The sequence below is a fragment of the Prionailurus bengalensis genome, chromosome A1 (genome assembly GCF_016509475.1).
Source record: "Prionailurus bengalensis isolate Pbe53 chromosome A1, Fcat_Pben_1.1_paternal_pri, whole genome shotgun sequence".
Classification (NCBI taxonomy): domain Eukaryota; kingdom Metazoa; phylum Chordata; class Mammalia; order Carnivora; family Felidae; genus Prionailurus; species Prionailurus bengalensis.
The window spans coordinates 207524796-207540650 of NC_057343.1; the positions used below are offsets into that span (position 1 = coordinate 207524796).

At 37.9% G+C, this 15855-nt stretch overlaps 1 protein-coding gene across 2 annotated transcripts in view; it reads right to left on the reverse strand.

The window, feature by feature from the left end:
* The window catches only part of C7 (complement C7), a 57395-nt gene that overhangs the window by 23192 nt on the left and 18348 nt on the right, over positions 1–15855 (reverse strand). For both annotated transcript variants that reach the window (XM_043599302.1, XM_043599311.1), the window contains 4 exons: positions 9563–9733; positions 6861–7104; positions 4611–4721; positions 850–1016 (listed from right to left, as the gene is read on the reverse strand). In XM_043599302.1, coding sequence (XP_043455237.1) covers positions 850–1016; positions 4611–4721; positions 6861–7104; positions 9563–9733 — 693 coding nt within the window. The remainder of the gene's footprint in view (positions 1–849; positions 1017–4610; positions 4722–6860; positions 7105–9562; positions 9734–15855) is intronic.

A 15855-nucleotide genomic window follows, 5' to 3' on the forward strand; every position in this document is an offset into this window, starting at 1 on the left:
CAAGCATCCACGCGGTTCACCGCCTGTGTAATATACTACACCCATCCACATCTGATGCAGGAACCATCTGTCCTCTGGCAGCTCTCTTCCTACCACTTCCCAATAATTCAAAGGCTCTAACCCACCCAGCACCCAGCAAGCTTCAAGTCTTTTTCTAAGAATTGTGCTACATTAATATGTATGCGTTTCTTAACAATTTAACACATACAAAGCTATACTATTGTTTTTACTGATGCCTATTTTTTTTTAATGAGTGTCATAGATCAAGTTTTTGAGTATTGTGTCCTTAATCCATTTTCCCCATAAGCCAGGGGGTCTTCATTGTGCAATTCTGTCTAGCTGTCTGATTTTAGGAACACATACGTAGCATTATGACAGAAGTGACTGTATCAATAAAACATCCTAAAATTCTGCCAGTCAGATTTGTTCTATTTTAATTTACATGTCTCCAAGAGCCTACATGCCATGGCCAGAGGAACAAAGGTGATCTGATGAGACAGTAGACAAGCCTAAATGCCTTCCTCTTGCAAGAATCTATAATTCCTCTGAATTAGAGACCAAGGAAAACATAATCAAATTTAGGTCAAAAGCTTAAAATGCAAATTTTGTTACTAATTTCTCTTGGGATTTACAAGACATTTAACCTTTACAATTGAAATATGGACATGCAAGATAATGAATCTTCTGTTTCTTATTATTATGTATGCACTCATTTTGCTATACAAAACATAATTGGCATACAAAAATGCCAATTACAGCTGTCTCTGTTTAACCACCTTGATTTAATCTCATTTTCCCAATGCGAATAAACATGTCTGCTTTGTGTGCTCTCAACAGAGCAGGACGTACCTTTTGTTTTATGACTTGGGGAAGACCAGTCACAGATTCCGCCCACGAAGCATATCGCTCTTTGTTTCCAGCAGGATTGTCCAGCTCCAGGAAACTGAGGCCAGACACGAAGCCTGAACTGCCCCCCCTGACAAATGGGTTCCCTCGCAGAACATTGCTTTGAGTTCCTATACGAGGAGAAATCAAATGAAATAGGTCAGGATGCACAAAGGAAACAAAGAGAAGAATAAAAAAGTGAAATGTCTCTCAAGTACTAAAACACAACCCATCCTATTCTGGTAAAGGACAAACTATGGACACAATGAAAACATCAGTGATTGCCAGCAGTGGTGGGTGGGAGGAGTAAATAGTTGGAGCACGGAGGATTGTTAGAACAGTGAAATTGCTCTACATCACACTATCATGGTAGACACATGGCATTATACATTTGTCCAAGCCCATAGAATGTATAACACCAAGAAGGAACCCTAACATAAACTATGCACTTTGGGCAATGATGATATGTGAACGTAGATTCATCACTTAGAACAAATGCACCCCCGTGGTGGAGGATGCTGAGAGTGGGGAGGCCTTAGTTTCTGACAGGGGTATATGGAAACTCTTCGTACTTTTTGCTCGATTGTGCTGTAAATCTGAAATGACTCTCAAAAATATCTATTAAAAGGAAAAAGAAAAGAAAAACACAATCATTACCTGACAGTAGTTGATATTAGGGAATTATTGTTCATATTCTTAATGTTCTTAATATAATAAGAACATTATGTTATACAGGAGACTATCTTATTTCTTAGGAAATAAATATATATTTTGGGATGAAGCATCATGGAATGTGTTTCTAAATGGTTCAGCTAGGGGCGCCTGGGTGGCTCATTCAGTTAAGCGTCCAACTTTGGCTCTGGTCATGATCTCGCAGTTTGTGATTTCAAATCCCACATAGGGCTCTGTGCTGACAGCTCAGAGCCTGGAGATTGCTTTGGATTCTGTTTCTCCCTCTCTGACCCCACCCCGCTCACACTCTCTGTCTGTCTGTCTGTCTCTCTCAAAAATAAAATAAACATTTAAAAAAAATTTTTTAATAAAAATAAAAATAAATGGGGGGGAGTTCATTGCATCTGGAATATTAACTAAGCAAAAAAGCTATTAATTAACAGGCATACATTAACACATGAAAAGTGTTCTAAACAGTAAATACCAATTAAATTCTTTTCAGCATTTAAGTGCCTTATAATTTCAGAAATATTTTTGTCTCCATTTGTAATTGATTTTTATGCTGGTCATGACTGGAAATTCCTAACTTGCAAACCAGATTTGGGGTGATCTTTAGTTCATTTCTTTTAATGAAAATTTGCAATTTCATAAAATTTTGCAAACTCAAAAACTGTACATTTATCAGAAATTATTAAAGCCTAGGGTGCCTGGGTGCCTCAGTCTGTTAAGCATCTGACTGGCTCAGGTCATGATCTCACAGTTTGTGAGTTGGAGCTCCGAGACAGGCTCTGTGCTGACAGCGCAGAGCCTGCTTGGGATTCTCTCTCTTTCCCTCTTTCTCTGCCCCTCCCCTGCTCTCTCTGTTTCTCTCTCAAAATAAATAAATGAACTTTAAAAAAAAGAAACTTAAAAAAAAAGAAATTATTAAAGCCCGGTGTTTTTGACAAATTGCTGGAGTGCGTCCTCATTGTCATTGTTAGCTCTGGTTTTGATATGCACATAGTCACCCTTTTAAGGCAGCTTATCACAACTAAGTTCAGTCCCTCCGCTACCCGGAGCCGAATCATCTGGAGTGACTACACATTTCTGAGCTTCAACACCCACTAAGAGAACAGCTGGGAGGAGAGCCTTGGAACCAGCATCTTAACAACTTCCCGGGTAATCCCTGCGTATAGTAAAGTTGGAGAAATCACCGCCTGCCCTGGCACACCTGTTTATGAATTACAGATTCTGAGAAATCCGTTTTAATTTTATTTTTAAGCCTGTATCCTCTCTCTCCATACCTCAGGGAGCTCTCTGCTCCCTCTGGCCCTCTTCCCCCAGACAAGCAGCATGGTGCGACAATCAGGAGCCCAGACTGTGAAGCCACACATCATGCCTTTGAATCTCATGTCTGCCGCTTACCAAACGTGATCGTGGGCAATCTTTCTGTCACTCAGAGTCCCTGTCTGTATAATGAGAATATGAATAATACCTAGCTATGTGTGTTATGTGTGCGTTAAACACAACATCAAATAAAATCGGTGAGCAGCTTCCAGTAGCCAGCCCAGCTGATAACTGATGTCTCTATCTTCCCAAAGCTCCCACTCATCTCTATTTCCAGATCACGATATTTCCATCTCTTTCAAAAGCATGTCCTCCTGGGGCACATGGGTGGCTCGGTCGGCTGGGTGTCCGACTCTTGATTTCAGCTCAGGCCATGACCTAACAGTTTGTGATTTCGAGCCCCACATCAGCGTTGGATTGGGATTCTTTCTCTCTCCCTCTCTCTCTGCCCTTCCTCTGCTCATGAATATTCTCTCTCTCTATCCCTCTCTCTCTCAAATAAATAAACTTAAAAAAAATTTAAAAAACAAAAACAAAAACATGTCCTCTTCCTCTGTCATGCCAACTCCACGAAGACAGGCATTTTCTCCGGCATGTCACTGCTTGTACCCCAGTGCCTAGAACAAATCCTTGCATGTACCACAGGCTCCATAAACAGCTGATGAATGAAGGAAGTGAATGAGTAAATACACCTGGTTTCATTCCTCTGTCTTCGTCCTTCCTACAGTCATCTGCCAATATCCCAAGAATCCCCACTTCCTCAGGAAGAACTCTGGCATCTGGGTCAGTCTTTACCTTTGCCCCAATTTATGCTGTCACCGAGAATTTAAGCTCTAGTACCTGCTCAGTCCATTGCTACCACACTAAGAAGCTCACTGTAAGGCAAGTTAAGTTGTAATCACCAAATTCAATGAACAGTCTCCAGCCCTTCTCTTACTTAACTTCTGTCTAGAATTTCTCTTTATTGACTTCTCTTTCTCCTTTATTTTTAATGTTACTGATCTTTTCTGGTTCTTTTTTTTTTTTTTTTTTTAAGTAGGCTTTTGGCCCAAACTCACGACCCTGAGATCAAGAGTTGCATGCTCTACCAAACTGAGGCAGCCAGGCACCTCTTCGCTGATTCTTATCCTGTCAGATTATCCCTTCTCAGTCCCTCTTCTTTCTCTACAACTTGATCTTTTAACCTTTCATTTAATCACTTCCTGTACTAAATCCTTTAATGGTACCCCCTTGTTACCAGAATGAAATCCAAATTCCTTAACAGGGCATCTAGACACAATCTAAATCAGGTTTTTTTTTTTTTTCCAGTTCCTTTCTAATCACTCAAAGAATAGCACACCACCTTCCCCACTCCCTCTGCCATCACCACGACCACCACCACCACTAGCAGCAGCATCTGAGCATCCATGTCAGAGTGGAACTAAATCTCTCCTGTTGGTGTCCTTTTTCTAGGCTGGATTGCCAACTGTCACTGCAGGTGGAAAAGGTAGTATATGCTGAGGACACATCTACAGTGCCCAGGAGATACCCAGTGAACTTTCCATGGCAGTGTCTCACTGTCATGACATATGAAAGAGAGAGCAGAGGCAAAAATAACCAAATACATTTTTAAAAACACAAGATAGAACACCTGATAAAATCTCAAAGGACCTTGAGGCCAGGAATTAACCACAAGAGAGAGGGATGGAGATTAAGCTTGTAATGCAAATTGCCGCCTTCTTATTTACCTGAATCTGATTTTAAGGCATCTTCCAGCTCCTTGCATTTGCCCTTTGATGACGAATACAAAAATTTGAAACTTGATGAAGTACATGTCTTTATATCTGTTGAACTAAGACCTGAGGGAAAAGTTTTAAAGGTTTTATTTCTGCATTTGTTAAACACGTCTTTTGAGATGCAGCCAGGTGGGAGGATAGGGATACTCTACTATTGTGGCCATCTAATCAAGAGTGATATGACAGGGACATTTTCAAGTGCTGTAGGAGGATCAAGGGTCAGAAAAAGGAATATTTTTTTTTTGTTATTAAACAAAATAACACGTACATGCATACACTTAGGAATGAAGCATCGTGTGTCTGAAACTTACTTTCAAATGATTCAGCAAATTTTGGCTTCTATTATCTTGGATCAGAGAGAGGAGACTGGGGTGATTTCTACATGAAACAGTGGAAGGAACACCCGGAACAGTGATATCTTTGACCCACATACAGTCAGCTTCTCAAGTATGAAGCAAACAGATAAAAGTAGGCATGTGATGGTCCCAGTCCACCTACTGGAAACCCCAAAAGCTGGGTTCTGATTCTATAGTAATTAATTCCTAAAACCTCAGGTCTACTGCCTCAATCTCTTGATTTTAATATGCTTACTATCTCTAGTTTCTAACAATTCCTTCCCATAACTCATAACCTCAGAATGTAACAATTTCTACTCATTATCAATCAAATGGAGTTTTGTCAGTGCATTTTTTAAAGAAGGATAGAAAATAATAAGTGTGGAAATATATTTTTCTGATATAATTTTGCTAACTGTATTGTAATAATCTCAGTATTTCTTAAGGAATAATTGGGGGATCTATTACATCTCAGGAGTTTTGATTATATTTCAGTTAGAACTTTTAGGAAGGACAGAAACTTCTCAAGAGTAAAATTTTTACTTAAAAAATATGCTTTGACCAAATTGGAAAGCTTTAATAAAATTCTCCCCCATTTCTTTAAGTGCTAAGGAATAAATGGTTGGGAGGCAGTGAAACTAAGTTTATTTCAAGCCACTTGCTGGATTAATTTTCCAAAGAAATATTGTCCCTGTCATTGCTACAAAAAAAAACTTGTGCTTATACATCATTTCCAACCAGGGAAGTTAGAAAAGTTCAAATTCTAGTTAAATCTTAACTGATAACAAAAAAACTAAGCCCATTGGGGGGAAAAAAAGCCAATGGAAACATAGAAAAATATTGTAATTCACCCACAAGGGAAGGTTACAAGATTTCCTCTGAATCTCATGTAGTAAGTGTTATTCTCCTCCAAGGTTGTAAGGGAGACTTGACTGAAGAGAAAGACCCCGAAGAGGTGATTTGGAATGGAGAAGGAAGTGTGGACATCAGCTGAAGGACAAAGCTGGGAAGAAGTAGGTTTGACTTGGAATATTAGTAAACCAGCCAAAAGGTCTTTGGAGAGAAGGAATGGACACTAAGACACCACCCTCTACCCTCCCACATCGGGACACATGGTGAGGACTGTCCTCTTACTATGGGGTCCAAAAAATCATGAACTCCGTGGTGTGCACTGATTCTAACAAAAATCAGGCCATTCTAGCAACAACATAGCATAAGGAAAAAGTTCAGCTGACTTGGGAGCAAGTTAGACCTCCTTACAACCCATATGCCCTTGGGTGAGTCTTATCTAACACTGACTCTCCATGTCCCAGTCTGTGGGACAGGAATTATAGTGGCCATCTCTCTGGGTAGCGGTGAGGATCATTGCTAACATGTAACTTGCCTCTTGTAAGAAAGGCATCCAATAAATTCAAGCCATAAGAATTAGGTAGTTAGCAAACTTGTGATATCCAGAGCAGGTTTTTTTTAAAGGAATGTGAGTGGCAACGAACAGAGGTAAATAAAATACTTCTTTAAAACATTTTGATTTCTGAAATATAATACCTTATTAGCTTTTCCTCAAAGAATATTACTTAAGCTGAGAAATGGAAAACATTAAAAAGTATTCTAAAAATCCAATCAATACCTCCTGGAGACAGCCAGTAATGATGATGGTTATCTCACATTTCAGGGTACTAGCCAAAAGAGTAGGCAGTTGGAAGAGTTTGAGTAGATTATAATGGATTCACACCACTTTGGATTCCTTTGCAATTTAATCTCTATTTGTCATACTTTAAATCTCTAAAAGTTTAAGCTAACTACATGTTATTTCCCCCATTAAAATTCCTGCAATGCTTGTAGTTAATAAATTTTTTTAATACTCTACCACTTTCTTTGATTTTTTCTGGATCCACATAAAATAGAATTTTGTACTCTCCTCCTAAGGACCCAGACTGCAGATAATGTGTCCCATACTGGTCGATTAATCTTCGGTAGGCACCATAGTCATACAGAGAGGGAAGGTAGGAGAGTTCCTTCCAGAAGGGCTCAGCAAGTTGTAAAAATTCTGGATTGTTATTGATAAACTGAGCCACTTCCACAGTGTTCTGGACAACCAACAATTGATGACTCTATGGGAAGAAGGAAGAATAAAAGGAGTGTTAGTTTGAAGATAAAAAGTCAGTGAAATTACTTTCCTGTTCAATGTCTCCATCAACTGCCACCTCCAACCCAAACTATATGAATTTTTATTTTTGATGCATGATGAGGTCTTTTCTGGGCTCACTCACCTGAAGCAATCTAAAGAGTTTTTGGAATGCCAAATAGGAATATCTGAGTGATACATAATTTCTTACATATATGGCCTTTAAAATCTCAACTAGAAAAAAAAGCATCATCTTCATTCCCTACTAAACAAGCTCACAAATAGGTATATAAAATAATGTGTCCCTAAGGACTATACATTGACAATGACTTATAGGTAAGGTGAACATATAATTTATATCTCATACTATGGTTCCTCACTTTATAATGAGGCTTTTTTTTAAATTTTAGTGTAATTTACATACTATGTTATATTAGTTGCAGGTGTACAATATAGTGATTCAACAATTCCATATGCCACTTGGTGCTCATCACAAGTGCACTCCTTAATCCCCATCACCTGTTTCACCCATCCCCCCCACCTGCCTCCCTTCTGATAACCATCAGTTTGTTCTCTATAGTTGAGAGTCTGGTTTTTTGGTTTGTCTCTTTTCATTGTTGTTTGTTTTCTTTTTTTTTTATTTTTTTTAAACGTTTATTTATTTTTGAGACAGAGAGAGACAGAGCATGAACAGGGGAGGGGCAGAGAGAGAGGGAAACACAGAATCTGAAACAGGCTCCAGGCTCTGAGCAGTCAGCACAGAGCCTGACGTGGGGCTCGAACTCACGGACCATGAAATCATGACCTGAGCCGAAGTCGGACGCTTAACCTACCGAGCCACCCAGGCGCCCCTGTTGTTTGTTTTCTTAAATTCCACATGTGAGTAAAATAACATGGTATTTGTCTTTCTCTGAATGACTTATTTCACTAAACATTATACTCTCTTGATCCATCCATGTTGTTGCAAATGGCAAGATTTCATTCTTCCTTATGCCTGAGTAATATTCCATTGTATATATATAATATACCTTCTTTACCCATTCATCTACCAGTGGACACTTGGGTTGCTTCCATAATTTGGCTATTGTAAATAATGTTGCAATAAACATAGGTGTGCATCTATCTTTTCGAATTAGTGTTTGTATTCTTTGGGTAAATACCCAGTAGTGGATATGAGGTCTTTGAAACACTTCCTAAGCATCTTTTAATGGTGTCCAAGACAGCCTTATATCAAATCCTAATTTCTGTGAACAATAATACACATACAATAAATGTTTATACAATTCTTATGCCCATAGTCAGCTTCTTAGTCATAAAACAAACAAAATCAATATTCCTTTATACCTCCCTGTGATTTATTAATCAAGTTACTGACTTCAAGAATGAGATGAAGTATGCAGATTTTGAATGATCGTCAACCTGAAAATTCATCAGCAGTAGGTATACATCAATTAGTACAAGTCGTCTCAACTGTTCAGATTGCCCAGATAAAAATTTTAGTATCTCAAAACAACAAACTATCTAAAAATAAGTTTTTTAACATCCTCAGATAAAAATTTTGGTATCTCAAGGCACCTAGGTGGCCCAGTCACTTAAGCGTCCAACTCATGATTTCAGCTCAGGTCATGATCTCACAGTTTGAGACATCAAGCCCCACATCCAGTTTTGTGCTGACAGCACTTAGCTTGCTTGGGATCCTCTCTCTCTGCCCCTCCTCTTACCCCCGTGCCCTCACACACATTCTCTCTCTCTCTCTCTCTCAAAATAAATAAATAAATAACATTTTTTTAATGTGGTATCTCAAAAGTAACAAAGTGTTTTAAAATCTTTTAGGTTTATGCACCTTCTAAGAAAGATTCTAGCATTACTGTTTAGAAAGCATATATTAACAGGATTTTTTCAATTCTATAACACATATAATCATGTATAGTAATCATAAATTAGAAATTTAAGAAAATTTTAACTAGTAGATTTGAAAGTAATGCTTTTTTAAGATTTTCAAATAAGAACAAATACTTTAATAAGAAAAACAAAGTATAGGGGCGCCTGGCTGGCTCAGTCAGTGGAACATGAAACTCTTAACCTTGAGGTCGTGAGTTTCAGCCCCAGGTTAGTCATAGAGGAAAGAAAGAAAGACAGAAATAAAGACAGAAAGAAATACAGAAAGACAGACAGAAAGAAAGAAAGAAAGAAAGAAAGAAAGAAAGAAAGAAAGAAAAGAAAAGAAAGAAAGAAGACAAAGTATTAATAGATATATTATCCAAGAAAATTGACAAGATACAATGTTACCTCTTAAGGAAATATATTACATTGTCTCTTTGAAGAAGATACTACTACCCTAATTTAAAAATGAAAGCTGATCCTTTTGGTAAATACACTTTTGTTAATGTTAGAAATACTTAAGCAGTAAAATATGGAAAAGTTAACTCATGTTTCATACTAACCTTTTGCTTTTGGATTTCATTGCTATGTGAAATATGACTATACGAAGAAGATGCTGAAGATCTAAAAAAGGAGCGTTTCCTACTAGATGATGTATATTCTGCTGAAGTATGTTTTACATAAGACCAGCTACTGTTGTAAAATTCATAATTAAAATCATTATTTATCTTCACCTATAAAGAAAATGAAAAGTTTTGTTGTGACTAAATCAAGGCCTTGGGTATAACCCAAAATCTTTTGCCATGGATCCTTTAACGTGAATACTTTCTTTACACAATCCTCTCCAAAAAAAGGAAGCTCTTCATTGACACAAAACAACTGTGGCTCTCATTGTAACCAGGCCCATATAAATATAAGGAATAGAGTCCATTCTATAATTATTCTTTGTTAAGCAAGAGACATGGTCTCAGTAATGGTAATCCCAAGTGATTCACAGAATACATTTGTGTACAAACATCTCCCATTTTGTTTAATGTCAACATCTAGGCCAGAAGTCAGAAAATTAACAAAACCATACTAACAGAGAACTGAAAAGCACTTGGCTCTTGATTTTTCATCTAATAAAAGGGAACAGAAATGCAAATCGGTGATCTGAAGCATGTAGATCTTTTGGACTTTGGGAATGTTCTATGTGATCCAGTAGTAGCTATAACTTTCTAATTAATGCTGAAACTGGATTTTTTTTTTCTGTGATAGATAGTAGAAGAAAAGGCCATCCCACAAGAATTTTGAAGCAGGCAACAGGATAGTCACATGTGGCTAACAGAGTCATGACAGCTCCAGCACTGATGAAGAAGATAATCATTTATTTATCCCTTACTTTATCCTAGATCAAGTGTCAAAATAAAATGCCTAGAGGGGGCTGGCAAGTAATATAAATGTTGGAGGCATCCAGGGGAAGGCAGGATGATGAAGTGAACACACGCACTGTAGAAAAGGGGTACCAACGCAGGAATCCATCATACAGTTACCATGTGTAACTACAGGTTCTAGCACTGACAGGTGATCTGTTTTCAAGAAAGGAGATAAATCTGAATCTTGACACAAAAATCTCGAAATTTTTAAAAGTCATAGGCAATTAATTTGCTAACAAATGCCAATCACCGCGAGAATAAAACAAGACACGCACGAGGACTCCCTCTCACAGTGTCTGCTCCATATAAAATAGTCAAATCAGTAACTGTGTTTCCACGAGCATTTGTGTTGTTAGCATATATCCATACACATCTGTGTTTGAGATCGAAGTATAAAAAAGCACAGGGAAAATTAAAATGATGGGTATGATATACTTTAAACACAAACCTAAAAGGAAAGAAAATGACAGACTATTATGCAGTCATTTTAAATGATGCCTATGAAGAGAAATACTCATGTTAAATGAGAAACTGTTATAAATGTGATAATCCTGTTAATTACATCAATGCAAGTATATTCCCCAGCCAAAAAAAAAAAAAAAAAAAAAAAAAGACTGGAAAGAAATTCATCAGGAAAATGCCAGAAAATATTATATTACTTTTATCATTGCCCATGTTCAAAATTATGCATGAATGTTAAGAACACACCACAAGATACGAAAAGATAGATTTATTCATATCTTTTATTAGGGCATTATTTTCATTAAATTATGAAATGGATCTATTTCAAAGTCAACTGCATAAGTTTAGCTCAAAGCTGAGATGGAGAATATATGTATTATTATTGACTACAAAGAAGACGTTAATAAGAATGCTATTAGAGATTTCTGCAGCCACTAGATACTGTTTTGGTCCTATTAGGTTTTAGATAGGCACACAATTTAATTTTTTTCTCTCTCTCTCTTAAGAAAGAGAAGTTATCTATCTTCCTTTTGATGTAAAAAAAAAAAAGAAAGAAAGAAAACCTATTTTCCCTCTTCAGATCTACAATTCAAATACTCAATTCATGCAAATAAACCTCTTGGATGATTTAGTTCGGCACCTCCTCACTCTCGTCTGCTCTACATATGGCTGCCAAGTCATCTTTTTCAAGCTGATGTGATTTTCTTAGATGACCCTGAATTGATACTCTCTTTCCCATCTAACTTTGAATCCTGAATTCTCTCAGACTGATCCTTCCTCTAAAATCACAAACTCAGGGGCGCCTGGGTGGTGCAGCCGGTTAAGCGTCCAACTTCAGCCAGGTCACGATCTCGAGGTCCGGGAGTTCGAGCCCCGTGTCAGGCTCTGGGCTGATGGCTCGGAGCCTGGAGCCTGGAGCCTGTTTCCGATTTTGTGTCTCCCTCTCTCTCTGCCCCTCCCCCGTTCATGCTCTGTCTCTCTCTGTCCCAAAAATAAATTTAAAAAAAAACGTTGAAAAAAAAATTTTAAATCACAAACTCAAACATCCTACAGTCTGCCACCTATACTCTTTTGACTCTCATACTATCATCACCAGAGCAATTATTCAACTTCGTAGAAACAAGTTCTTCAACTTAGTTTCCTTTCTCTCTCCCTATCAGCACCTTCATTTTTTTCACTTCTTTCTTTTTCGGATTGCCTTCATGGTTCATGACTTCAACAGTTTCTCATCAATGAACTTAACATCCTCGCCTAGATAGACCCTGCCATCATGCTTGCCAGGCAGAATTCCAACCTGGTTCAATGCTCACAGCCAAGCTACTTAGCACTACAATAGAAAAATCACACAGCTATAGATGGGTACCACTGTAAGTCCATTCATGATTTCTGATCTCAGGGGAACCCTCAATGCAGTCCAGCAGCCCTATATTTCTTTAGTCTGTTCTCTTTCTTTCCCATTTTCTACAGTACCTATTTCAAAAGTTCAACCCCTACCTCAATCCCCCAATCTTAGAACCACTTTCCTCACTTTCAGAAAATGACCTTAACCTCTTTCTTTACAAACATTCCCATTAGCAGACAGAGGATTCCTAAATTTCTGGCTAACAAATCGACAAACATATTTACATTTCTCCTCTTCCTTTCTTCCACAGGTGTCCCTCCTCCATCTAAAGCTAAAGTAACTGATCCCATTTACAATTGCACAAGAACCATAAAATAGGAATAAACTTAGCCAAAGTTGTTTAAATATCTGTATGCTGAAAGCTATAGAAAACTTATGAAGGAAATTGAAGAAGATATAAAGAAATGGAAAAACATTCCATGCTCATGGATTGGAAGAACAAATATTGCTAAAATGTCACTACTATCCAAAGAAATCTACACATTCCATGCAATCCCAATCGAAATTGCACCAGCATTCTTCTCAAAGCTATAACAAACAGTCCTAAAATTTGTATGGAACCACAAAAGACCCCAAATAGCCAAAGTAATGTTGAAAAAGGAAACCAAAGCAGGAGTAATCACAATTCCAGACTTTAGCCTCTACTACAAAGCTGAAATCATCAAGACAGTAAGGTATTGGCACAAAAACAGATACGTAAACCAACGGAATAGAACAGAGAATCCAGAATTGGACCCACAAATGTATGGCTAACTAATCTTTGACAAAGCAGGAAAGAGTATCCGATAGGAAAAAAAACAGTCTCTTTAGTAAATGGTGCTGGGAGAACGGGACAGCAACATGCAGAAGAATGAAACTGGACCACTTTCTTATACCATACACAAAAATAAACTCAAAATGGATGAAAGACCTAAATGTGAGACAGGAAACCATCAAAACCCTAGAAAAGAAACCAGACAACAACCTCTTTGACCTCAGCTGCGGCAATTTGTTGCTCAACACATCTTCTAAGGCAAGGGAAATAAAAGCAAAAATGAACTATTTGACCTCATCAAGCTAAAAACCTTCTACACTGTAAAGGAAACAATCAACAAAACTAAAAGGCAACTGACAGAATGGGAAAAGATATTTGCAAATGACATATCAGATAAAGAGTTAGTATCCAAAGTCTATAAAGAACTTCTCAAACTCAACACTCAGAAAATGAATAACCCAGTGAAGAAATGGGCAGAAGACACAAATGGACACTTTGCCAAAGAAGACATCCAGATGGCAACAGACACATGAAAAAATGCTCAACATCACTCATCATCAGGGAAATACAAATCAAAACCACACTGAGATACCACCTCACACTGGTCAGAACAGCTAAAATTAACAACTCAGGAAACAACAGATGTTGGCAAGGATGTGGAGAAACAGGAACCATCTTGCACTGTTAGTGGGAATGCAAACTGGTGCAGTCACTCTGGAAAACAGTCTGGAGATTCTTCAAAAAATTAAAAATAGAACTGCCCTATGACCCAACAATAGCACTACTAGGAATTTATCCAAAGGATACAGGAGTGCTGATTCATAGGGCACATTTACCCCAATGTTTATAGCAGCACTTTCAACATTAGCCAAATTATGGAAAGAGTCCAAATGTTCATCAACTGATGAATGGATAAAGAAGATGTGGTTTATATATACAATGGAATACTACTTGCCAATGAGAAAGAATGAAATCCTGCCATTTGCAACAACATGGATGGAACTGGAGGATATTATGTTAAGTGAAATAAGTCAGTCAGAGAAAGATATCATATGTTTTCACTCACATGTGGAACTTGGGAAACTTAACAGAAGACCATGGGAGAAGGGAAGGGGAAAAAATAGTTTCAAACAGAGAGGGAAGCAAACCATAAGAGACTCTTAAATACAGAGAAAAAACTGAGGGTTGATGGCAGAGGGGCAAAGGAGAGGGGAAAATGGGTGATGGACATTGAGGAGGGCACTTGTTGGGATGAGCACTGGGTGTTGTATATAAGTGATAAATCACAGAAATCTACCCCCAAAACCAAGATCACACTGTATACACTGTATGTTAGCCAACTTGACAATAAATAATATTTTTTTTAAAAAACTGAGTTATCCTCCAAAAACAAATGAACAAACAAACAAAAATAATAAAGCTAACTTCTCTGTCTCTTCTCTGTATTGCATTCCTTCCCACCTCTTCTAAGGACTTATTAAATTCATTATTCATTCCCTCTCCCACAGCTTCCATTTTTCTCTCTCTACGGTTTCATTCCGTATATATCAAACTCATATATATTCCAACCCCACTTAAGTATAGTGTGTTACAAGGGTTCTGGAGACACTCTTGGGTTCAGAATCCATGTTTGTTATCTATTACCTCTATGATTGTGGGTAAATCATTCAGCATTGTTTCTTTCAGTTTCCTCAACTGTAAAATAGAGATGACAGTACCTACTTTTTTTAGGTTATTATAAAGAAAAGAAGATCCATTAAGCACTTGAAACAGTGAACAGTATATAATGTATGTGAGCTATTTTTTGATCATCATTTAAATTATTCCTGGTTCAAAAGGTAGATTTAGAAATCTCAGATATCCAGGGATGCCTCAGTGGCTCAGTCGGCTGAACATCCAACTCTTGGTTTCAGCTCAAGTCATGGTCTCGCAGTTTGTGGGATGGAGCCCCACATCGCACTCTGTGCTGACAGCAGGGAACCTGCCTGGGATTCTCTCTCTCCCTTTCTCTGTCCCCTCCCCCATCTGTATCTCTCTATCTCTCTCAAAATAAATAAATAAAATTAAAAACTAAAAAAAAAGAAATCTCAGATATCTAGATTCAGACCAACAGAGAAAGCAGAGGATCAGATCATTAATCATTAGTTAAAATAACGTTAGAATATAATTTTGTGATTCTTATTTGATATACACTAGTATCTCTTTTCGCAAAATATAATGAAGTGCATTCAAAACTAAATACAGGAGGATCCAAGAAGTAATTCATTTTCTCCACCCTAATTTTTACTCCCATCTGTGACTCATTCCAAGTTGACAATGAACAAAAAGTCTTTCGGCAGCCTCCCAGACAACTACAGGAGGGGCACCTTCCAAAGCGACCATGGAGCAGGAATGTGCTTGTGTGTCGAAGGCTTCCTCGTGGGATGAAAAATATGAGGAGATAGAGAAAGTGCATGGCATTGAAGAAAGTGACTTCATTAACGAGAGACCAGGTTTGCCCTGGATAAACTACAATGCTCAAAAGTGAAACAGAGATCACAAGAGAAATTAACTGATTCTGTTCTGTGTTTACTTACTAATGTTTATGTTCCGACAAGTCAGAAGTCATCTTCCACTCAGAGGTAGCTGAACACCCAGTGGCCTCAGGTCTATCTGCCTGTGGAAGACACTTACCACCTGCATATCCACATGGGGTTAGCACTTCAGGGACTGACTCATTGCTTCCATCTCACTTCCCTCAGGCTGGATCCTCAAAACATCTCTATAATTTCCCTCTAACTCTGACAAACTCCTTCAAATTCAGTGACTGGAAAGGCATTTCAG